At 40.8% G+C, this 26,201-nt stretch overlaps 1 protein-coding gene across 6 annotated transcripts in view; it reads left to right on the top strand.

Moving 5' to 3' along the window:
• The window catches only part of dop1a (DOP1 leucine zipper like protein A), a 158,087-nt gene that overhangs the window by 12,768 nt on the left and 119,118 nt on the right, over positions 1-26,201 (top strand). For all 6 annotated transcript variants that reach the window (XM_052011959.1, XM_052011960.1, XM_052011962.1 and 3 more), the window contains exons 2-5: positions 13,661-13,850; positions 17,444-17,625; positions 19,122-19,292; positions 21,546-21,735. In XM_052011959.1, coding sequence (XP_051867919.1) covers positions 13,713-13,850; positions 17,444-17,625; positions 19,122-19,292; positions 21,546-21,735 — 681 coding nt within the window. In that variant the 5' untranslated portion in view covers positions 13,661-13,712. The remainder of the gene's footprint in view (positions 1-13,660; positions 13,851-17,443; positions 17,626-19,121; positions 19,293-21,545; positions 21,736-26,201) is intronic.

Raw genomic sequence — 26,201 nt, 5'->3', positions numbered from 1 at the left:
CAACAGTGAGTACCTCATTTTGCAGCAATTTTCCCCTGTCATTTATCTCCTTCTATTTGTATCTACTCCAGACAGATCAACTGCAGTGAGGGAGCCTTCACCACTCTCTCAAACATCCCAAACATCGATTTCCCAAATTTCCCAAATATCGACTGGTGTCTCCAGACACTGAGGGGTTTAGATGGGGTGGAGTTTGTTAGGGGTGTTCAGGAAGGGTTCTTGACACAGTATGTAGATAGACCTACAAGAGGAGAGGCTGTGCTTCATGTGATATTGGGAAATGAACCTGGTCAGGTGTCAGATCTCTCAGTGGGTGAACATTTTGGTGATAGTGATCATAATTCTATCTCCTTTATGTTAGCACTGGAGAGAGATAGGAACAGACAGACTAGAAAGGTGTTTACTTGGAGTAAAGGGAATTATGAGGCTCTCAGGTAGGAAATTGGAAGATTAAATTGGGAACAGATGTTCTCTGGGAGAATTACGGAAGATATGTGGCAAATATTCAGGGGATATTTGTGTGGAGCTCTGCACAGACACGTTCCGATGAGACGGGAGTCACGAGAGGATACAGGAACCATGGTGTACGAAGGCTATAATAAATCTAGTCAAAAGGAAAAGAAAAGCATACAGAAGGTACAGAGAGCTAGGTAATGTTAGAGATCTGGAGGAGTACAAGGCTAAAAGGAAGGAACTTAAGAAAGAGATTAGGAGAGCCAGAAGGGGACATGAGAAGGCCTTGGCGGGCAAGATTAAGGAAAACCCTAAGGTGTTCTACAAGTATGTGAAGAGTAAGAAGATGAGATGCGAAAGGATAGGGCCTATCAAGTGCAGCAGTGGGAAAGTGTGTAGAGATCCGGAAGAAATAGCAGAGGTACTTAATGAATACGTCAGTATTCACTACGGAAAACGATCTGGGGTATTGTAGTGCGGACTTGCAGCGGCCTGAAAAGCTTGAGCATGTAGATATTAGAAAAGAGGTGGTGCTGAAACTTTTGGAAAGCATCAAGTTAGATAAGTCGCTGGGACCGGATGAGATGTACCCCAGGTTGCTGTGGGAGGCGAGGGAGGAGATTGCGGAGCCTCTGACGATGACCTTTGTGTCATTGGTGGAGATGGGAGAGGTTCCGGATGATTGGAGGGTTGCGGATGTTGTTCCCTTATTCAAGAAGGGGAGTAGGGATAGCCCAGGAAATTATAGACCGGTGAGTCTTACCTCAGTGGTTGGTAAGCTGATGGAGAAGATCCTGACAGGCAGGATTTATGAACATTTGGAGAGGTATAATATGATTAGGAATAGTCAGCATGGCTTTGTCAAGGGCAGGTCCTGCCTTACGAGCCTGATTGAATTTTTTGCGGATGTGACTAAACACATTGATGAAGGGAGAGCAGTAGATGTAGTGTATATGGATTTCAGCAAGGCATTTGATAAGGTACCCCATGCGAGGCTTATGGAGAAAGTGAGGAGACATGGGATCTAAGGGGACATTGCATTGTGGATCCAGAACTGGCTGGCCCACAGAAGGCAAAGAGTGGTTGTTGAAGGGTCGTATTCTGCGTGGAGGTCGGTGACCAGTGGTGTACCTCAGGGATCTGTTCTGGGAGCCTTACTCTTTGTGATTTTTATAAACAACCTGGATGAGGAAGTGGAGGGGTGGGTTAGTAAGTTTGCGGATGACACGAAGGTTGGGGGTGTTGTGGATGGTTTGGAGGGCTGTCAGAGGTTACAGCGGGACATAGATAGGATGCAGAGTTGGGCTGAGAAGTGGCAGATGCAGTTCAACCCAGCTAAGTGTGAAGTGGTTCATTTTGGTAGGTCAAATATGTTGGCGGAATATAGTATTAATGGTAGGATTCATGACAGTGTGGAGGATCAGAGGGATCTTGGGGTCCGAGTCCATAGGACGCTCTAAGTGGTTGCGCAGGTTGACTCTGTGGTTAAGAAGGCATATGGTGTATTGTCCTTCATCAATCGGGGAATTGAATTTAGGAGCCGTGAGGTATTGTTGCAGCTATATAGGTCCCTGGTCAGACCCCACTTGGAGTATTGTGCCCAGTTCTGGTCGCCTCACTACAGGAAAGATGTGGAAGCCATAGAGAGGGTGCAGAGGAGATTTACAAGGATCCTGCCTGGAATGCAGAGCATGCCTTATGAAAGCAGGTTGAGGGAACTCGGCCTTTTCTCCTTGGAGAGATGGAGGATGGGGGGGGGGAGCCTGATAGAGGGGTATAAGATGATGAGAGGTATTGATCGGATAGATAGAGGCTTTTTCCCAGGGCTGAAATGGTGGCCACAAGAGGACATAGGTTTAAGGTGCTGGGGAGTAGATATAGAGGAGATGTCAGGGGTAAGTTTTTTACTCAGAGAGTGGTGAGTGCGTGGAATGGGCTGCTGGCAACGGTGGTGGAGGCGGATACGATAGGGTCTTGTAAGAGACTGTTAGATATGTACATGGAGCTGAGTAAAATAGAGGGCTATGGGTAAGCCTAGTAATTTCTAGGGTAGGGACATGTTTGGCACAGCTTTGTGGGCCAAAGGGCCTGAATTGTGCTGTAGTTTTTTTATGTTCCATGTTCTCTCAGCTGGCACCAAGTGTCTTTCAGACTTCTTCGTCCTACCACAGATATTGCCTTTGTTCTCTCCGTCCCTCCCCCTTCTCTGCAACATAATCCGTTGGATATCCAACTTTCCTAACTCTGATGAAAGATTATTGACCTGAAAGCTTAACTCTGTTTCTTTCTCTGTAGATGCTGTTTTGAGCTGCCAAGTATTTTAAGTACTTTCTGTTCTTATTTTGGGGGATTGTCATAATATCTATTGTGTTGATTTTTAAATTGACAAAAAAAGTAGTGGATGGGTCTGGCTGGAACTCTAACTTGCCCACCTTCTTCTGCCCCCTTCTCTCTGTTTCTCCTACAGCAAGTTGGCTATTATAATGCAGAGAGTTCATGTTTATTTTTGGATGGGCAATACCTTCCAGTTTACCTGTTTTACAATCAAATAATTCGAAAGAAAGACTTGGATTTATAACCATATGGCATGGATTTGAGCTGTAGCTTGGCGATTGACATGTGCACTATCATGCGAGTTAGTTTTGTATTGTACTGTCTTTGACCTGGAAGCCTTTTCTTGTGTTGTCCATTGTTGATACTGCTGCATCTCCTTGCAGTGTGGACTGGGGCAGAAGACTTTGGAGGCCAAAAAGAAGACCTTTCACGGATTCTGGACATCCCAAAGCACTTTTTGGTCAATGAAGTACCGGTCAAATGTTGTAATACTTCTATAATGTGGGGAAATGCAGCAGCTGATTTGCATGCAACAGGGATCCACAAGTATCACAAGATAATGAGCAGGCAATCTGTTGTTTGTGGGTGTTTGTTCAGTGGAAAATATTTCCCAGGGCACCGGGGAGAACTTCTGTATTCTTCTGCTAAATAATGCCTTGGGATCAAATCCCTGTGCGAGATTCGAACTCGTAACTTCCTTACTGAAGGAGAGGGTTCTGACAGATGAGCCCAAAGCTGGCACCAAAACAAAACTGGCAGATAGTGCTGGTTTTGGATGTTTGGTCATGAACTCTCACATCGTGTGTTTGCCAAGCAATGCAGTGAGAAAGGAATGACTCGAGGCACCGTGACTGTGAAGGATGTACTTTACTTCATTTGGATGAAGTTAAAACTCTATTTCTGCAGCATGGTAACAGGCCCAACAAGCCTGCGCCACCCTATTACACCCACGTTAACCTACATAACCATTTGGAATGTGGGAGGAAACCGAGGAAACCCACGCAGTCGTGGGGAGAATGTACAAACTCCTTACAGACAGTGGCGGGAATTGAACCCTGATCGCTGGCACTGCAATAACGTCGTGCTAACCGCTAGGCTACCATGCCGCCCTTAAGAAGTAAAGATATACCAGCCCAAAAATTGATGCCAGTATAACAAGGCTGATAACTCCTGCTTGCTTAAGTGTGGAAGTCCCATTTTCAGACCAGCACACATAGCATTTGCTGTCTGCCATTAACTTTGCAAAATCGCCTCTCATTCTCTTGCTCTCTATTCATATGCATTGAGTGTATTGAAACTTTTTGCTTCGCTGGTAGCACTGAGGTAAAGTTAAAGTCACTTGCAGTTTAGTAGTGTTAATTACTGATGTCAACCTCTCGGACACTGAAAGTGAACTAAATACAAATAGGTAGTCTCATCCCTTCAGGATTTAATTGTTTGATATTTTAAACAAATTTCATTTTTTGTATTTTTTTCCCCTTAATCCAATTTTTCATTCAGTCTCTATTTAATGGCATTGAATTCTCATTCTACTTTACTCATCCAGGCACCGGCTGTTATTTGACCTGAAACATGAATTCTGTTATTCTCTCAACAAATGTGTTTGATCTGCTGAATAATTCCAGCGTTTTATGTTTTCATTTCAGATTTTTTTGTATGGATGTGTACCTGATGGTCAGCATGGATATGGGGCCTGTTTCTATGTTATAGACTCTGATTTCCAAAAATATGTTGCTTTATGAGTATCTTTTTAAGGCTCTGTCATATTTTATCTGATTACATTCCTGTGAAGTACTTCACCACTTTAATCATGCTGTATAAATGCAGTTGTAGAAGAGTACTGTTGATGCTGGAAATCCAAAGAACTCAGCAGCATAGATGGATGCTTTGATTCTGATGAAGGACTATTAACCCAAAACGTTGATTGTGCCTCTGTCTCCACGGATGCTGCCTGGCTTGTTGAGTTCTTCCAGCATTTTCTGTTTTTGTTTCTATATAAATTCTAGATTGGTTCTTTTATTTTTTTCTCGCTCTAGCCATCTGATTTGTTGCACCAATCCATCAGACACTTTGTGCCTTTTTTTTTGAGATTTCTAAACAAAAAGTGCATATTTTCTGTAAATAGATTGGCTTAACCTTTTTTAAAAAGTCCAGATTTGATTGCTTAACTTTTTAAGGCTATTGCTGTCCAGATGTTTTGTTATGTGTAATAAATTGCTGTCTGTCATCCCAAACCATGTGCTGATGACTAAGAATGTTAGAAGTTGAGAAATAACTTTTGTGACATCAGGATGTGATTGCGCTGGAAAAAGTGCAGACATTCACCAGGATGTTGCTTGGATTCGAGGATTTGAGTCACAGAGAGAAGTTGGATCAGCTGGGGTTGTTTTCTCTGGAGCATGAGGGGTGACCTGATAGAGGTGTATAAAATTATAAAAGGCATAGTTGGGGTAGATCGTCAGAATCTTTTCCCCATGGTAGGGGGTATCAACAAGAAGAGGGGATGGGTTTAAGGAAGGAGTTTTAAAGGGAATCATGAGAGGAAATTTTTTTTACAAAGAGAGTATAAAAACAAAGTATAGAGAAAGGAATGAAGACTGGATGAAAGATTAGATTAAGGGAAGAGTAGTTTGTTTTAATTATTAAACCAAAAAAATTTTGAAGGAATGAGACTCCCCATTTGTATTTAATTAATTTTTAGTGTGAGGGAGGTTGATAGCAGGTTGATTTTAACTTCATTGCTACCAGTGAAATAAAAAAAACAGTTGGGATGTCGAGCACCACCAGGACATAGACAGTAAATGGCAGGGACCCTAGGAGTATTGACGTACAGAGGGACCTTGGGGTGCAAGTCCATATGTCGTTGAAAATGGCGACGTAGGTGGATAGAGTAGTGAAGAAGGAATTTTGCATGCTTGCCTTCATAGGCCGAGGCATTGAGTATAAGAGTTGGGACGTCATGTTGCATTTGTACAAAACATTGGTCAGGCTGCAATTAGAGTATTGTGTACAGTTCTGGTTGCCACACTGCAGGAAGGATGTGATAACATCAGAAAGAGTGCAGAAGAGATTCACCAGGACAATGCCTGGAATGGAGGGATTTACCAATAAGGAGAGATTGGATAGGCTGGGTTTATTCTCACTGGAATGCAGGAAGCTGAGCGATGACATAGAGATTTATAAGATAATGATATGAAACAAATGCAGGAAATTGCAACCAGCTTGGGAAGGCACCTTGGTTGACATGTAAGAGTTGAGCCAAAAAGCCTGTTTCCATGCTATGTAACTGTAACTCTGAGTTGTACACCACAGAAGTGGGCCCTCAGCCCAAATCATCCATTTCGACCATGATGCCTTTCTATGCTATTCCCATTTCTTACATTAGGTCTGTATCCCTCTACTCCTTCAGAAAATTAGGATGCATTGGATCCACAGTGACTTGGCTGCCTGGATCCAAAACTGGCTTGCCTGTAGGTGAGTAAGTTTGCAGATGACACAAAGATTGGTGGTGTTGTGGATTGCATAGAAGATTGCAAAAGGATACAGTGTGATGTAAATCAGTTGCACATTCGGATGGAGAAATACCAGATGGAGTTTAATCCAGGCAAGTGTGAGGTGTTGCACTTTGGGAGATCCAACATAAAGGGAGAGTACACAGTTTATGGCAGAATCCTTAACAGCATTGATGAACAGAGGGATCTTGGGGTCCAGGCACATGGCTCCCTAAAAATGGCCGCACAGGTTGATAGGGTGGTAAAGAAGGCATATGTTATGCTTGCCTTCGTTAGTCGAGGCACTGAGTTCAAGAACCAGGAAATTATGTTACATTTTTGTAAAATTCTGGTTAGGCCACATCTGGAGTATTGCGTTCAGTTTTGGTCATCTCATTACAGGAAGGATGTGAAGGCTTTGGAGAGGGTGCAGAGGAGGTTTATCAGGATGTTGCCTGGTTTGGAGGGCATAGTACAGCTCAGGAACAGGCCCTTCTGCCCACAATGTTGTGTCAAACTAATTTAATTAGTTATCAAATGCCCAACTAAACTAATCCCTTCTGCCTACACAATGTCCATAGCCTTCCATTTCCTGCACATTCATATGCCCGTCTAAGAGCCTCTTGAAAACCTCAATCATATATGTCTCTACCATCACTCCAGGCAGCGCATTCCAGGTACCCACCACTCTCTGTGTGTAAAAAAAAAAAAAAAAAATTTGCCCCATACATCTCCTTTGGACTTACCCCCTCTCACCTTATGCATTCCCTTTAGTATTAGACATTTCAACACTAGGAAAAAGATACCAGCTGTCTACTCTATCTAAGCTTCTTATGATCTTATAAACTTCTATCAGGTCTCCCCTTAGCCTCCCATGCTCCAGAGAAAACAACCCAAGTTTGTCCAACCTCTCCTTATAGCACATGCCCTCCAATCCAGGCAGCATCCTGGTAAACCTCTTCTGCACCCTCTCTAAAGCCTCGAGATCCTTTTTGTAACGGGGAAACCAGAACTGAATGCAATACTGCAGATGTGGCCTATCTAGAGTTTTATAAAGCTGCAATGTAAGCACCCAATTCTTGAACTCAATTCCTCAACTAATAAAGGCAAGCATGTCATTTGCCTTCTTTATGACCCTATTGACTTGTGCGGCCACTTTCAGGGAGGCTGAAAGGTGTTCTTCTCTGTGCTTGTCCAACCTCTCCTCATGTGCTATGAGGAGAAGTTGGACTAGCTGGGGCTGTTTTCTCTAGAGTGGTGAGGCTGAGGGGAGGTTTGATGAAAGTTTATAAAATTATGTGAGACATGGAGTAGACAGCCAGTATCTTTTTTCCAGGATTAAAATGCCTAGTACTAGAGGGCATGTATTTCAGGTGAGAGGGGGAAAGTACAAAGGAGATGTGCAGGGCAAGTTTTTTTTTACACAGAGCTGTGGGGGCCTGGAATGCACTGCCAGGGTGCTGGCAGAGGCAGATAGCACAGGAGTGTTTAAGAGGCTCTTGGAATGGCACATGAATATGAAGAGAAAGGAGGGATATGGTCAATGTGCAGGGAAGAGGGATTAGATTAGGAGTCATTGGTTTAATTAGTTTGGCACAACATCGTGGGCTGAAGGGCCTGTCCTGTACCGTCCTATGATATATGTACTCCTTTCCTATCCAAGTACCTGTCCAATTGTCTTTTAACCGTTGTAATTGTACCCGCCTCTACCACTTCCCCTGGCAGCTTGTTCCATATACCCACCACCCTCTGTGTGGAAAAACTTGCCCCTTGGATCTCCTTTAAATTTGTCCCCTCTCACCTTAAATGTATCTTGTCTAGTTTTAATCTCCCCTGTTCTAGGAAAAAGACTATGACTATCTACCCTATCTATGCCCAGATACAATTACAGCGTTTAAAAGACATTTGGACAGGTACTTACATCTTTGACCCTGGCACCTGGGGGGCAACATACCATCCTGGAGTCCCATTTGCGGCCACAGAAACTCCTGTCTGTTCCCCAAATTATGGAGTCTCCTATCACTACAGCTCTGAGTCTATGATTCTTATAGCTTATATCTGGAACGTGCTGTCAGAGGAGGTGGTGGAATCAGTTACAATTGCTATGTTTCAGAGACATTTAGATTGGCACTTAAATGGGTAAGGCATAGAAGGATACAGTCTTAATGTGGGCAAATGGGATTAGTGTTGATGGCCAAAAAGGCCGACATGGATGAGGTGGACTGAAGGGCCTGTTTCTGAGCTGTGCAATTCTATGACTCGGTCAGAGTGAACTTGTTCCACAGAAATTGAACATCCCTCTAGAACTTCTTGAGCAGTTGCACCTTTTGTGTTGCAGGGTAACAGATGGCTTTAAAGGAAAAATCTAGTGCTTGTAAACCACAATTGAGATTATCATTTAAGGAGTAAGAATAGCCGGTTTATTGTCTGTGAAGGCCCACCCATAGCTGACAGCAACCGGTTGCAAAGAAACTGAGTACAAGGAAGCTTTTGTGATTGTTGTATGGTATGTAGTTTCACTACACTGATAGGATTCAATGTGAATTTGTATGTGAGAATAAGCATTCAAAGTCCAGATTTACAAGATCTTCATTTTAAGTCTGTGTTGCTTGTATGACAACAACAATAGAGACCTGTATACTGTAATTGCTCTTGGAATTTATTTCTGATGCTTTATGTTTGCTCCCCTTTGTCACTTATACTGGGCTGTTACCTTGTGAATCTTGCATAAACTGAAAATTAAAGGAAAATTCACAATGTTTATTAATCAATGAGCTGTAATGCAGTGTTCCTTTTACTGAACTTGTGGTTTGCGTTGCTTAGAAACTAAAATTATACCAGCATTTGCCTTCTTCCTACTGTTGTTTCTGCTCCCAATTCATCTTGCTTTTTGATTTAGGTGGATGATCATGTTGTTGAGGAATCGTAGAAGGAACCATGAGCCAGACTTTCTTTGATGCCTTTTGATGACTTTGTGATTTGCCCCAGCTCTTGTTTGATGCCAGATTCCTATCTTGGTCATCCCTGTTTTTGTGGTGAATGTGATTGTCATCAGAAGCAGTAGTTGGAACTGAGCTCTTGCCTAAACACAGAAAATGCTCAGTTATCCCTTTATCCATGACCATTACGAAAGAGAGCAAAGAGAAAACAGCTATAGTGCAGGTTATGAATACTAAGATTAAGGTATTTTAGGGACAGACGTGTTGTCTATAGGAAAGGTTTGAATTTGATACCAGGGCAATGTTATTTTTAAAAGGATATAGAGTCATAGAGTTGTAGAGCACAGAAAAAGGCCTTTTGGCCCATACTTGTCCATGTCGACCAAGATGTATATTCAAGCTAAACCCATCTCCCAGCACTTGGCCCATATTACTCTAAATTCTTGTCATCCATATACCTGTCCACATACTTCTTAAATGCATTTAAGATACCTGCCTCAACCACTTTCCCTGGCAGCTGGTTTCATATATTTACCACCTGTTGTGTGTAAAAAAAAAAGTTGCCCCTCGGATTCTTATTAAACCTTTCACCTCTAAACTTAAAACTATGTCCTGTGGTTTTCGATTCCCCAACCCTGGAAAAAAGACCGTTCACCCTCTTTATGCCCCTCATGATTTTATATACCTCTCTGAGATCATCCCTCGGTCTCCTACAGTCCAATGAGTAAAGGCTCAGCCTGTCTAACCTCTCTCTATAACTCAGTCCCTCGAGTCCTGGCAACATCCTTGTAAATCTTTTTTCCCCTCCCCTCCCCATGATTCAAATTATTTGGATCCTTTGTTTTTTTTTGCAACATTAAAGGACCAATCTCATCAGTCCCATTTCCCCACTTATTTCCCTGCAGCCTATTCTGTCCCACCTGCTCATAACTTCCCTGATTCACCTACCACCCACTTATACTAGGAGTAATTTATGGTAGCCAATTAACTCTCTTGCACCACTGTGGGATGTGAGAAGAAATTGGAGCACCTGGAGGAAACCCGTGTGGTCACAGAGAAAATATGCACACTCGACACAGATAGCACCAGAGGTCAGGATTGAACCTGGAGCACTGGAGTTGTGCAATAGCAGCATTACTTGCAGCGTCACTGTTATTTAGTTATTTCCTAGGATGTTTGTAGGTGTGTGTGTGGGGGGAGGGGGGTGGTAAGACAAATGGCAATGTATTAGAGCATACTTTATGTTAGCCATTCCTGTTTAGAATCAGTGAATCATACAGCACAGAAAGAAGTTGTTTGGCCCAATGTGGTTGTGGCTTTTAGGCAGAGCTATCAAATAATCTCAGTTCCCTCTTGTTCTACGTAGCCCTACATCTCGTTCCCTTTAGTTAAATATCCAATTTCCCCTTGAACATAATTAGATCCATTCCACTGCTCTTTAAATGCAGTGCAGTGGGTGGAGTGTGAGTGAATTAAAGTTTCTTAATGTTGCTAATTATAATTTATCCAGTACCTTCAATAAAAACTTAATCAAATTTGTACATTTTTAATAAACAATGGAAGAGATTTTAACGATCAATAGAAGAAAGTGAGGATTAATTTAATCTGACAGGGTACAGAAGCCAAATTAACTTTACATAATATTCTATTAATAAACTCCATCTGCTTTGATTTTCCTCAATTCTGTTGTGTCAGTTTATCATTCAGGTAAATTAGGTTCCTTGGAAGCAGAAATTGTAAAGAAAATTTGTTTTTTTTAACCCATTCATGATATGTGGACATCATTGACAAGACCAGCATTTATTTGCCAATATAATTGGCCTTGAGAAGGTGGTGGTGAGCCACCTTTGTGGAAATATTGCACTCCTTTTGGAAGTATTGATACTCAGTGACGATCAAGGGATGATAATGTTTCTAAATCAAGAAGTTTCTGAAAGTGGCAGGTTTGTAAATCAAGAGGCAGGTTTCATGTGTTCCTACTGCCCTTGTTCTCGTTGGTGATAGAGGTTACTAGTCTGGGAAGTGCTGTCACAGAAGGTTTGGTGAGTTGTTGCAGTACATTTACAGATGATGTGTACTTCAATGCGTGCATTAGAAGGAATGATAAGATGGGAGACAGGATGCCGAAGAAATGGACTATTTTTTTCTGAATTTTTGTTGGATTACTCATCAAATGGGCATCATCACAATGCTGAGTTGGCTTTTGTAAGTGATGGAAAGGTCTTGAGGAGTTATGAGGTCGGTTTTGCTGAGTGTATCCAAAACCTACCTTGCTTTTAGAACCACATGTGCCTGGTTCAGTTAAGTTTCTGGTCAATAATGATGACAACTATGAAGACAGTGGGAGACCTAGTATTGGTAATACCATCAAATGTCAGGAGCAGGTGGTGAGACTTTCTCTTGGTCATTTAGCTCATGCCTGATTGTTATCCAGATTTTGCTGTATTGTGACACAGACTGCTTCACACACTGAAGATCTGAGAGTTGTGAATAGAACTGAACACTGCAGTTGTCGGGTAGCATTCCTCTTCTAACATGAAGATGAATGGAAAGTCTCTACCACAATAGCTCTCTCATCCCACACACCAGACCTTTCTCTGTCATCTTGCTAATTTTTCTCTACCTTGTATTTATCCAGTTTCCTCTTAAGGTGACAATGGAACCTACCTCCACTACATCTGCAGGTAGTGCATTCCAGATATCAACTGCATGCTCAGTTAAAAAAAATAATTCCTTGTCACTCTCAATTCTCTTCCCCTTTCACATCTAGTCCTTGAACACCCCACCAAAGAGAATAGTCTCTAAAATTCCTGTCATGACAGTGTTTCACTACAGTTCAGAAGTTGCACCTTTGCTTAGTGACTTTCTTTTAAGCACTTGCTATTCACAAGCAACAGTATACCTCGGAGATTAAATATGATTTTCTATCCTTTTTTTTGGTTATCTGCCTGAGTTTTCTTCTACTACTTAGCTCACTCTTTCTGCAGTCTTTTTCACTTCAACATTCGATTCAAGCTTGGGGTTAGGGTTAGTTTCAGTTTCTGATTCTGGGTTGGCCTCTTTAAGTTGCTCCTAATCCGACAGCACCTTAATGTCGAGTTTCTCGTTACAGCAGAGGCTCAGATGGCCCTACTTTCCGGCTGCATTCTCTGGTGACCATGGAGATGCAAGAGATTGCAGGTGTTGGAATCCTGGTGCAGGGTTTTGACCTGAAACATCGATAATTCCTTTCCTCCCACATATGCTGCTTGACCCGCTAAGTACCTCCAGCAGATTGTTTGTGGCTCTGGTGACTGGTTGGTTAGTTGGTGTAATAATTCAATTATTCATTCCCGGAAATCTGAGGTAGCATTTTATCTGTTAGTTTTGTGTGTCACCCATTTAAAGGGTACAGAAAAGGTTCACAAGGATGTTACCTGGCTTGGAGGGCTTGAATTATCAGGAGAGATTGGATAGGCTGGGACTGTTTTCCCTGGAGTGAAGGAGGCTGAGAGGTGACATGATAGAGCTGTATAAAATTATGAGTAGAATTGATATGGATGATAGCCAGTGTCTGTTTCCCATGTTAGGGGTGTCTAAAATTAGAGGGCATAGGATTAAGGTGAGAGGGGAAAGGTTTAAAGGGAGTCTGAGGGGCAAGATTTTCACACAGAGGGTAGTAGGTTTATGGAACGAGCTGCCAGGGGAAGTGGGAGAGGCAAGTACAATTACAACATTTAAAAGACATTTAAACAGGTACATGGATAGGAGAGGTTTAGAGGGAAATGGGCCAGACTTTGGCAAATGGGATTAGCATAAATAGACATCTTGGTCAGCATGGATGAGTTGGGCCAAAGGGCGTATTTCCATGCTACATAACTCTAAGAACCCTGTGTCCAATCCCCTCATGGTTTTATATGTTCAGTCTTCTCTTCATAGAAAACAATCTCAGTTGTTCTAATCTATCCTGGTGACTGTAGCATGTTTTAAGTTGTAGGGAAGGGGGACATGTTTGATTTATAATTATTCCTAGTTATGTCAAAAGGGTATTGGCCTGAAACCTTAACTCTGTTTCTCTCTTCACAGATGCTGTCTGATCTGCTGAGTATTTTTCACTTGTAGGGTATTACGTCAGTTGAAAGTTTCAAAGCATTACATTAAACTTAAGATATGTGCAATGCCCAGTAAAATGTACACAGTGCCTCAATAATTTCAAGTTTGAAATTGGATTCAAAGTCATTCAGTTCTAGGGCAATAACTTGAAATGATTTATGTAAGAACACAAGGCAGGCACTCCCTTTAGTGAGCTAGTCACATTTTTGTGTCAAAACTATAACTGCCTACTTTACAAGAATCATGCAATTAAATGTGCTGTTGTATTAAAATGGATTTTCTTGCTTTATTTAAGAAAATGCAATTGTTTTCCTTTTGTTATTTGAGACTTCAAAACCTTAAATATTCCAGGTTAAATGATCTTTGATGAGTTTGGAGTTGGACATCAGGTGTATAATTAAGGATGAACACGGAGGAACTGGAGCTACTGGGCGACTCTAAATACAGAAACTATGTAGCAGCAGTGGATAAAGCATTGAAAAGCTTTGAGTATTCCAGTGAATGGGCAGATCTAATATCAGCACTGGGTAAACTTAACAAGGTAAGTGCAGGAAGTGAAAATTTTGAAAATTGATTCTGATGAAATATTAATGATATTTACTGCTCTTTGAACGTAAAATGTTCCTGACATTTCTACTACATATTAAAGATGAAACCTTGATATATTGTATAATTTGGAACTGTGAGTCATCTGTGTTTCATGTTCCTTAATTTTTTTTACTTGCCGGAGAGCTTTGTGAATTCAGTACTTAAGTTGCTTCAGCATTTTAATAAGAGATTTGGTCAAGGTGTGTGTTTGTTTCACAGGTCATTTAATTGTTTTTCTATAGGTCTGCTCTCTATCCAGGAAGCTGACAGTTAAAGTAGTTTGTCTTGGAAAATTGTTGGACAGGGTCCTAATTCATAGATAGAACAGGACAGCACAGGAACAGGCTCGTCGGCCCATGATCCCTTCTGCCTTCACATGGTCCATATCCCTCCATTCTGTGCATAGTCATGTGCCTATCTAAGCCTCCTAAATGCCTGTATAGTATCTGCCTCCACCACCACCTCTGGCAGCACATTCCAGGCACCTACCACTCTGTGTGTAAAAAAAAAACACTTCCCCTGCATTCCTCCTTTGAGCCCCCCCCCCCCCCACCTTAAATTCATGCCCTTTAGTATTAGACATTTCAACCCTGGGAAGAAGATACCAGCTGTCTACCCTCTCTATGCCTCTCATAATCTTATAAACTTCTATCAGGTCTTCCCTCAACCTCTGATGCTCCAGAGAAAACAACCCAAATTTGTCCAACCTCTCCTTATAGCACATGCCCTCTAATCTAGGCAACATTCTGGTAAACCTCTTCTGCACCCTCTCCAAAGCCCCCACATCCTTCCTGTAATGGGGTGACCAGAATTGATTACAATACTCCAGATGTGGCCTGACTAGAGTTTTATAAACCTGCAACATAACTTCTTGACTCTTGAACTCAATGCTTCAACTAATAAAGGCAAGCATGCCATATGCCTTATTTACTACCCTGTTGACTTGTGCGGCCACTCTCCAGGACCTAAGGACGTGGACCCCAAGATCATCAACACTGCTAAGGAGACACAAGAGACTGCAGATGCTGGAATCTGAAGAAACAAACAGTCTGCTGGAGGAACTCAGTGGGTTGAGCAGCATCTGTGGGAGGAAAGGAATTGTCGAAGTTTCGGGTTGAAACCCTATATCAGGACTGACAGTTAATGACAGGATCTTCAATGTTGTTAAGGGTCCTGCCATTAATTGTGTTCTTTCCCTATACATTTAATCTCCTAAATTGTAACGTCTCACACTTGCCCGGATTAAACTCCAACTGACATTTCTCTGCCCACTTCTGCAACTGAACTATATCCTGCTGTATCCTTTGGCTATCTTCTCTTCTATCCACAACACCACCAATCTTTGTATCATCTGTGAACTTCCTAACCCACCCATCCATGTTTTCATCCAAGTCATTTATATACATTATATATCGTGAACAGCAGAAGTCCTAGTATAGATCCCTGCGGTACACCACTAGTCACCACTAGATACAGGCTGACGATCCAGTACAGAGCAAGTCAGTGCTTCACTGTCTTTCAGAAGAGTTGTTGAATCAAGACACTATCTGTTTTCTCGGGTGACGCTACATCAAAGAAGAATATAGAATATTGGTCCTCTGGGTCAATTAGTGTTATGTTGGTAGCATTGTACTGGAATGGGATTTTCTATAAGGAACTGTATTTTTTGAAATACTTACTGTTGGATTTCAAAATCGGAACCTTATTTAAAGAAGTTACATTTTTCCACTGAATATTTTGATGACAAAATTGGTCATCAAGATGCAATTTCTATAATATCTTTCATTTTCATTAAATGGCTTACTGAGTGACAAGTGATAAAAGGGAAAAGACCTGAACTTCCACAATCTGGCAATGGCACTAAGCTACAGGCAATGGAGCATCTTTAAAGGTTAGGCACTATTATAATATGGAAAATGCGGCAGCCAGTTTGTGCACAGCAAGTTCCCACAGACTGCAACCTAATAATGACTAAGTTATCTGTTTCAGGGAAATAAACTGAAAGACAAATAATGGCTTCAATTCATCTGTAAAATGGTGCCACATCTGGGAACAGGCAGGTCTCAATCTAATATCTAATGTTTGGACAGGTACATGGATAGGAAAGGTTAGAGGGATATGTGCCAAATGCAGGCAAATGGGACTAGCTCAGAAAGGCATCTTGGTTGGCATGGATGAAGGGCCTGTTTCCGTGATGTATAACTCCAGGACTGTGTCTTATCTGACTGAAGGCACCTCCAGCAATTTAGGATTTTGATACTACACAGTAGTGTCGGCGTAGTAAGTCCCTTATAACTGAGAGGTGAGATAGCTACTAAATGATCTACGGCTATTGTTGATGATAATAGGAAAAAGCATTCTCTATCCAGGAAGCTATTAACAATTTCCTGTTAACACTAGAACACTTAACACTAAAATTTCTGTATTGCACTTCTAAAGAAAGTTGTAAAGAAACAAAGGCATCACCTGCAATATTCAGTATGAAATAAATAAATACCACTCATGCTTATTGATCACCATATAGTTTGACCAGTTTTGATCGGACAGCAAGACTTCAGCTGCAGAATAATATGATATTTTCCATGGCAGATCATTAACTTTATTCCAGTATCACAGCTGCTGTTCTGATGCAGCAAATAAAGACAATTTCAAGTACACAGAATAATACAATAATTATTTTCAGCCTACATACAATGAACCAAATCTCTTATTAAGCTGCTGATGCAACTTTAGTAGCAGAATTCTGAGAACTCTGGTTGCCTCTTTAGTTCTCAGAAAAGATGTAAATGCTTGTGATCAAAGAACTGTTCTGCTTGCTCGTTTGTACAAGTGACGATTGCTGAACTTCATCTACAACAATGCATCATCTACCCAAGATCTTGCTCTTTTTGATTGAGGTTAATTTCTGTCACATTGAGGAATACATTCTGTCGTGACCTTATGCCATTTTATTCCACAAACTCGTCTCATGAGTAGCAAAAAGAAATGTAGGCCTTTAATCAGCCCTGAACCTCTGGATCAGCAATTAAGGGACAGTTAATCTGATACGTTGTCTTGAGTGCAAAAACCTCTGTGTTCCTTTGGACTCAAATGCAGCCCTGCACACTGTATACAGTAGAAGAATCCTACTGAGGTCAGCTTTTAGTTTAATTTTTAAGCATTCTGAACCTTTCTACATGGTGTTTCAAATAAAATTTGGGGAATAAAACTTACAATCTCCAGATGTTTAAGGAAAATAAATGTATGCAAAATGAATTCCAGGACACACTGCTATTGTCATGTTTCAGTTATAAATTTAACTCATGCTAGTAAATAAATGCCTCGGAGCATCACTCATTCTAGGGGCATTTGCACAGAGGTATCAGTGGATCTGAAAACTAGATATTCTTTGAAAAATTTGTGCAGGACTGGTATTTATGGTAAGCTGAGTTCATATTAATACCAGTTGTATACCATTGTAGACAGAGCTAGATTTGAACTCTATGCATGGATTGTTGCCTTAGTATTGCATATCTCGTGACTGATCACTGAGTTTTTTATGTGCAGGTTTTACAGAACAATGCAAAGTACCAAGTGGTCCCAAAGAAGCTAACTATTGGCAAGCGCTTGGCCCAGTGTCTTCACCCAGCACTGCCCAGTGGTGTTCACAGAAAAGCTCTGGAAACCTATGAGATTATTTTTAAGATCATTGGTTCCAAAAGGCTGGCAAAAGATCTCTTCTTGTACAGGTGGGCAAAAGTTAATTAGTTTTTAATACAATGAGTTAAATGTTTGAAAGCAAGAAATGTATGAAATAGGCAACAGGCCACTGTGATGTCCAAAGTATTGAAAAGTAATTTGACTAGAACCTGTGGCAACATTGCTGTAAATGGGTATGTTGAATATCTAACACTGCCTTCCTCACTATTTCTTCAAGTTCTTCTTCTTCAGGCAGCCTTGGGATTGTGGATATGGGGGAGGAGATTCTGTGGGGATATGAGACGGGTCTTTTTTTACCCAGAGAGTGGTGAGTAGCTGGATTGCACTGTTTGAGAGAGTGGTTGGGGGGGGGGGGCATTTAAGAGGCTCTTAAATAGGCACATGAATGTGCAGAGAATGGAGGATTATGGACCATGTGCAGGCAGAAGGGATTAGTTTAGTTAGGCATTTAATTACCAGGTTAATTAGTTTGGCACAACATCCATCATGGGTAGAAGGGCCTGTTCCTGTGCTGTTCTGTTCTCTGTAGATGAGCACTTGAATTGCATGGGTATTGAAGGCTATGAGCCAATGCTGGGAGATGGGATTGGTATAGATGGGTGCTCACTGGTCAGCATGGATGTAGTGGGTAGAAAGGCCTGTTTCCCTGCTGCACGTTTCTATGAATCCATTCTGGGTTTTGGGTTCTGAGGTGGCTAAAGTGGCAGATGTGGGTGGGTAGGAGGGAAATTCCTTCCACCACTGACAAAGGGCTTCTCAGTTCTTGACCTATGATACTGGAGCAGTTTTCAGGTCTGTCACTGACGGGACCGTCCAAGATGTTCCAGACCCTGAACTTCATATTGTGGAGAAGTTATCTATGCCTGGGTTCTTTTAACATTTACAAATAAAATTACATTTTGACTAATTTTACAATGAAAGCATTGGTGAGTGTGGCAGTGCAGTGGTTATGGTGCTGCACTTACATAGATTGTATATTGGAAACTGTAGGCTAGCACCAGAAATCTTGATTCTAAACACCAGCACTTTGTCGACAAAGCCAAATGGGTTTATTGGTGTCCTTAAGAGAAAGTAACTTCAAGTGTCCCAGTCTAACTTGCATTGATGATTCCAGTGCCAGCCAGTGTGGTTGATTGTTCAAGTCATTCATCTGTGAAAACCGTTCCCTTCAGACACAGGCCCATCACCTACTGAGGCAACCCAGTGAAGGACAATAAATGCAGCATGAACATGTTGCCAATATCATCTGCTTAGTGTAATTTGCTAGAATTAGAAATTCACTTAAGAATTCCTGCACCAGGAAGTGTTCATGCGACGCCAATTAACCACTTTATTTGGTTGTGGTGCTCTGCACAATGAAGTAATCCTTATTTCTAGCTGTACTGATGAAAACAAGCTATTAAACTGAAACATACCTAAAGTTAATGTCTGTAAACTATGTTTCTGGCAGAGTTGTTTCACTCAGGAGAGGAGGAGAGAATGATTTTAACAACAATATTTGGAAATTATTTTACTCTCTCCTCAGTTCTGGCCTTTTCCCTCTTCTTGGCAATGCGGCCATGTCTGTCAAACCTGTGCTTCTGACCTTATATGAAGTCTACTTCCTGCCTCTGGGCAAAACTCTGAAGCCAGGGCTTCAAGGACTGCTGACTGGGACATTACCAGGCCTGGAAGAAGGCTCTGAGTACTACGACAGGTGAGAATTTGTTTGGTGCATATTTGATTTACGGGACTAAGAAGCTTCCAGGGAGCTGAACAGACAAGATTGTGGGAAGAAGCTTCTTCATGCACGTGTTGCCTCATTTAGTCAGAAGGATTTTAACATCATAAATGCTGAATATCTGATTATTTTTAATAATTGCTCCAGCAGTTAATGTTGTAAAATCCTTTGCAGTGTTTGTATGGTGAGGAATTTTAGAAATGTAAGTTTTTTAGTATTTGAATATTTTAGAATTAATCATTTCTTTGAACTAAAATGTTGAGTCAGAGTACAGTTTCAGTAGGCATTAAATATAGAATGTTATTGTAAGCCCCATACTATTTCTAACGGTGAATTTTAGAATCTATCCTATCAAAATCTCCTTCAAACCTCTACAGGAGTTTGCTCAATCATTGGCAGTTCAGTTCAGACTGGGTGAGCAGTTGAACTGTCTACAGATGGCTATAATCACTGCTCATCAACTGGGAGGGAGAAAAGCTGTGCCCCCTCTGTTCACAAAGAAGTATTTCAGATTTATGTGCTAAGACAGATTTTTTTTAATGGCCTTTCTTTGGAGAATACTGTTCTTGTCCACTACAAGTTGTCCTGAGGATCTGATGGGACAAATCTCTTTGCATTCCCACCAGTGGTGTTGGGATACAAAACTTCAGCAAGGTCAAATTTAGTTGTATTTGATCTGCCAGTTTAGAGCTAGAAAGACATATGGGCAGATTTTGGCTCAATTTTGAAGGACCACTCAACATTCTAGATATTGAAATTATTGATCACGAATAAAGGCAGTAAGATCAATCAGTCATTGGTATAAAAAATGGGTATGTACACACTATATTTGAGCATCAAAAGACAAGTAATGTTTGACACAGATTTTAAAATACCACAGACTTGAATAACATCAGATTATTTAAACTGTATCATTTTGGTCTAAACAGCATTGCTGTTTAATAACTCTTTTATAATACCCCATCTGATCAGCTGTATTGAAAACAATCTCCCAGCTATGCAACCTCTCTGTTAAAATTGCATACCACCCAGACTTACTGTCCCATCCTGATCCCTGTGTGATAATCATGGAAAATGCTAACCGAGAACATTGTGGGAATACCTTCATCACATGATCTGTAGTGCAACACCTTGTCAGGTGTGATTAGTGACTGACGGTAACTATTGGTTTTGCTAGTAGCACCCATACTTGTGAATCATAGAGTCATACAGCATGGAAACAGGCCCTTGGGCCCAACTAGTCCATGCCAACCAAGATCCCCATCTAAGCTAGTCCCATTTGCCTGCATTCAGCCCATATCCCTCTAAACCTTTCCTATCCATGTGCCCATCCAAGTACCTTTTAATTGTTGTTAATGTACCTGCCTCAACCACTTCCTCTGGCAGTTCATTCCATATACTGACCACCTTCTGGCTGAAAAAGTTGCCCCTCAGGTTCCTATTAAATCTCTCCACTTTCACCTTAAACCTGTGTCCTCTAGTTTTTGATTCCCGAGCCCTGGGAAAAAGACTGTGTGCATTCATCCAATCTATGGCCCTCGTGATTTTATACACCCCTAAAAGATCATCCCTCATTCTCCTATGCCCAAATAAATAAAGTCCCAGCCTGGTCAACCTCTCTCCATATCTCAGTCCCTTGAATTCCAACAACATCCTCGTAAATCTCCTCTGCACTTTTTCCAGCTTAATGGCATCTTTCCTATATCAGGGTGACCAAAACTGAACACAATATTCCAAATGCAGCCTCACCAACATCTTGTACAACTGCAACATAATAAATAACAGATATCACTCCCAATGCTTTGAGGAAAAACTTCAAGCTGTTTATGACCTCTTTTACTGCAATCTCTAAATTTCAAAACAGGATTCTGTGTGAAAGTTAAAATAGATAATCACAGCAGTTATTAAAATATCTTTAAATGTGTTTTCAAGTTTTTGTTTGAGAGCTGCAGCCCCTCCTTAATGCATGGCTTTGACCTGATATTTGTACACAAGGATGTGATGGTTTACCAAAGACATACAGGAAAGATGGAGCAGGTTAGGGCTCTTTTTACGTAAAAGAAAAGGCTATGCTGGCCATTACTGGCTCTGGCTGAGATGCAGTCAATAACATTCCTAGAAATAGACAAGAATAAAAAGTTTGGGAGCCTAGATGAATGGAATTGCTTAAGGGGACACAAATGCCTTTTGTGTTATAATGATTAAGAATGGCTTTTCTTCATATTGCAGGGCAAACACATTGCTAGAGAAAGTTGCAGCTGCGGTGGAGCAGTCTGCATTTTACGGTGCTCTTTGGGGGAGTATTTTGACCAGTCCTGCTGTGCGGTTACCTGGAATCACCTTTGTACTTTCTCATCTGAACCGGAAACTTTCAATGGAGGACCAACTGTATATTATTGGTAGCGACATTGAGCTGATGGTACTGATAATTTTACGTTACCATGTAGACCCCCTTTTTAAAGAATCCATGTCATATTGAAGTGAATGACATCTGAAAGCTGTAGTAAAAATAATTAGCTTCTTTCAGGTTAAGACAAATGTACTGTCTGATTTTGGTTAAAATAGATATTATGAAGTCTCTTCAAGCATTTGAGTATCACCTGCGCAATTCTAGTGGATTACCAGGCCCTTTATATTGCTATAAACGTCCTTATCATTTTTGTCAGGACAGATTTGCACATTATGTGATTAAGGCCTATGTGAATCAAAATACCTTTGTTTTGATGAATATTACCATTGCATAATGGGCATTTTATATCTTCTTTTACAATATTTTTATTGAATCCATGGAAAAAAATAGAGTACATGCATCAAGAAAGAGAATAAAAATACTACTGAATACGTTGTATTAAATCATACTTAGATTACAATACTCTAAATTAATAATCACATATAGAAGTTGGTTAATAAGGGAAAAAAAATTGAAATATTTTATTAAAAAAAAATCTACTCCCACTACCAAAACCCGAAGCTGTTAGATGGAAAAAAACAAGGAAAAACCTTTAAAAATGTAACCGTGTCAGCCAGTATCTGCGTTTTAGTCCCCAAATCAGAGATTTTGAAAATAATTCAATAAAGGTCCCCACAGGGTTTGAAAGTCTAGGTTAGATTCAAAAACTGAACAGTGTATCTTCTCTAGATTCAAGTATTACATAACGTCCCGTAACCATTGAGCATGAATAGGCGGAGTAACTTCCTTCCATTTAGGCAATACGGCTTTCCTGGCTATAAGAGAAATAAAAGCCAGAATATGTAAATCAGAAGCCTTCAAAGTTATATCTTTTTCTCCAACAATCCCAAATAGTGCAGTCAAAGGATTAAGTCTAAAATTTATTTTGAAAAGTACAGAAAAAGTATGAAAGACCTCTGTCCAATATTTTTTAAGACTCTGACACGTCCAAAACATGTGAATTAAGGAAGCCACTCCATTATTACATTTGTCACAGTAAGGAGATATATCAGAATAAAAACGGGATAATTTATCTTTAGACAAGTGAGCTCTATGGACCACTTTAAATCGAAGGAGAGAATGACGAGCACATAATGACGAATTTCATTCCAAGTTTCCTCAGAAATTGACATCTGCAAATCTTGTTCCCAAGCGTTTTTAATTTTATCTAGTGGCACCTTACTCATTCCTAGTAATCTGTCATAAATATTAGATATTGAGCCATCCTGAAAAGGCTCCAAATTAAAAATTACATTTAATAAATTCTTATCAGGACTCAAAGGAAAATAATGTAATTGAGATCGAAGAAAATCTCTAATTTGTAAATATCTTAAAAAAAATGAGTTTTTGGTAAATTATACTTGGTAGACAATTGTTCAAATGAAGAAAGGTTTCCTCCAATAAACAGATCTTGAAAACAAGTGATACCTAACTTGTCCCACTCTTTAAAAACTACATCAGTCATAGAAGGTTTAAAAAAGTAATTAAAGCAAATGGGACTGGACAAAGAAAAACTTAATAAACCAAAATATTTTCTAAATTATAACCAAATCCTCAAAACATGTTTAACTACTAAAATATCTGTTAGTTTCACAAGATCACAAGACAAGGGAGCAGAAGCAGGCCATTTGGCCCATCGAGTCTGCTCCAAGGGAAAGGGAAAAAAGGAAATGAGAAATGGGGAATTGGGGGGGGGGGGGGGGGGGGGGACAAAAAAAACCCTATTCTAATCCCAATTTCCGGCCTTATCCCCATATCCCTTGATACCCTGACTATTTAGATACCTATCTATCTCCTCCTTGAACGCCCCCACTGATCTGGCCTCCACTGCTGTATGTGGCAAGGAGTTCCACAAATTCACCACCCTCTGGCTAAAGAAATTTCTCCTCATCTCTGTTTTGAAACTGTACCCTCTAATTCTAAGATTGTGCCCTCTGGTCCTGGACTCACCCACCAAGGGAAACAGCCCAGCCACATCTACTCTGTCCTTTCCTATCAACATTTTAAATGTCGCTATGAGGTCCCCTCTCATTCTTCTGTACTCTAGAGAGTACAGTCCAAGAGCCGACAAACGCTCATCATACGTAAGCCCTTTCATTCTGGGAATCATCCTCGTAAATCTCCTCTGAACCCTCTCCAACGTCAGCACATCCTTCCTAAGATGTGGGGCCCAAAACGGCGCACAATATTCCAAATGAGGCCTCACTAGTGCCCCGTAGAGCCTCATCAACACTTCCTTACTTTTATACACTATACCTCTCGAAATGATTGCCAACATAGCATATGCTTTCTTTACCACCGATCCGACCTGGTGGTTAACCTTTAAGGTATCCTGCACGAGTACCCCCATGTCCCTTTGTACTTCCATACTTTGAATTTTCTCTCCTTCTAGATAATAATCTGCCCGCTTATTTCTGCTTCCAAAGTGTACAACTGCACATTTCTCAACATTGAATCTCATCTGCCAAGTTTACTTAATGATATTGGAAGTGGAGAACCAAGCAAAGAGATAATAGAAAATTTTTTAACAGAATTAATTTCTGAAGAGACCCATACTGGACGAGCCTCTTGATTAATGTAATGTAACCAAAACATAAAATTTCGTATATTGACTGCCCAGTAATAAAATCTAAAATTAGGTAAGGCTAAACCTCCGTTCTTTTTAACCTTCTGAAGGTGAACTTTATTTAGTCTAGGATGTGTATTATTCCATATATAGGAAGAAATAATTGACTCAAGAGAGTCAAAGAAAGATTTGGGAATAAAACCAGGTAAAGCCTGAAATAGATATATAAATTTAGGTAAAATATTTGGCATTTTATATCAAGGAATAATACAGCTTTTTGTCTTATCTCTGAAAGTGTCACCTATTAGCCTCTCACTCCCCTGCCCTTTTTCTGTAGCCCTCTAATCTTTATTTTGAGTATATATCCAGTTCCCTTTTGTAAACCACTACTTAACCCAGTCTGCACCATCCCACCCCTACAGTGTTGGTAGGCACAGTAGTCAACTGGCTTCAATACATATGCAATTACAATGTTTAAAAGGCATTTGGGCAGTTACTTGGGAAAGGCATTAGATGACTGCGGGCCCACTGTGGGCAAATGGAATTAACACAAATGGGCATCATGGTTGGCATGGACGAGTGGGCCGATAGAGTTCGTTTCTGTGCTGTACCTTACTGTGAATGAGATAAGTTGCCTCATATATTAAACTTATCCGTGACGGGATGCAGTGCTGAAATAGGTCTGAATGTAGACCTTATTTTAAATATTGCGCAACCATTGGCACCGTGGGAGCTTTGTTCCTCCATTCTTCCTTGCTGTTGTTTCTGCAGACCAGGAACTCCCCAACATCAAGGAATTGATGGATTGTTAGAGATTTGCTATCAACTTGGCCCTGTCATTGGTGAGGGTGGGGATGATCTTAAAACTGTCGGATCCACCTATCACCTGCCTGACCTGCTGAGTTCCTCCAGCTTTTTGTGTGTTCCTCCTGCCAACTAGTTAATCGACTCCCACCATTTACAACTAGATGTGGCAGGACTGCAGAGCTTTGTTCTGATCTATTGGCTTTGGAATCTGTTTATTACTTGCTGCTTTTTATGTGTAACATGCATGTGGTCCTGCATTGCACCTCATTTCTAGACATGCCTGGTGTTGCTCCTTGTACACTGCTCATTGAACCAGGGTTGATTGTAATGATAGAGTAGGTGGATGGGTGCCCAGTTTTGAGCTGCCTGATCTATGCTATGATGTGAAGAGTGTCCTTGATGCAAAGATGGGCTCTGTCTCCACTGAGTCTGGGTGGTAGTTATGCCTTGCAGTGTTGCTATGGATAGATGCTTCAGCCATTGGTAAAGACAAGGGCAAATATTCTTACCCCTCTGAGTGATATCACTGTGCAGGAGCAGACAGTGAGAAGGACAATATAGCTGATGTCTTTGTTCAAGAGCAAGGATGCTGAAGGAGATTGGGTTGATATCACAAATTGCAATAATAAAGAGCTGTCTGATCTGGTGGGGAGATGGTGATTATACTACAATGTCGCCATTGCTCGTGAGGACATGACGTTGCAGAGATGATAATGAAGGACAGTACCAAAGCAGCGGTGCTGAAATTATGGGATGTGATAAATCAGTGTGTCATGATATTATTTCTTTATTCTTTCCACTCTTGCTGATAAAATAAAGTTGACGTCTGTTAGTAAGGGTATGCCATTACAGAACACCTTATCTGATTGTGCTTTTAGTGAGGGTGAAGCTGTTGGCAGTTTGTTGCCTTTACGTTGTTGCTATAACCTCAGACTGGCTTCAGTGGGCACATACTGCAGAAATCCAGTTCTTTTCACTGATACTTTGGCCCGCCAAAGTGTTTTTGAAGCCTTTGCAAATGCTAATCTTTTCAGAAATTGCTTAATTCACAAGCTCTGATGTT

The sequence above is a fragment of the Pristis pectinata genome, chromosome 3 (genome assembly GCF_009764475.1).
Source record: "Pristis pectinata isolate sPriPec2 chromosome 3, sPriPec2.1.pri, whole genome shotgun sequence".
Classification (NCBI taxonomy): Eukaryota; Metazoa; Chordata; class Chondrichthyes; order Rhinopristiformes; family Pristidae; genus Pristis; species Pristis pectinata.
The sequence above is the reverse complement of the archived record's forward strand: the minus strand, read 5'-3'. Positions and strand labels throughout refer to the sequence as shown.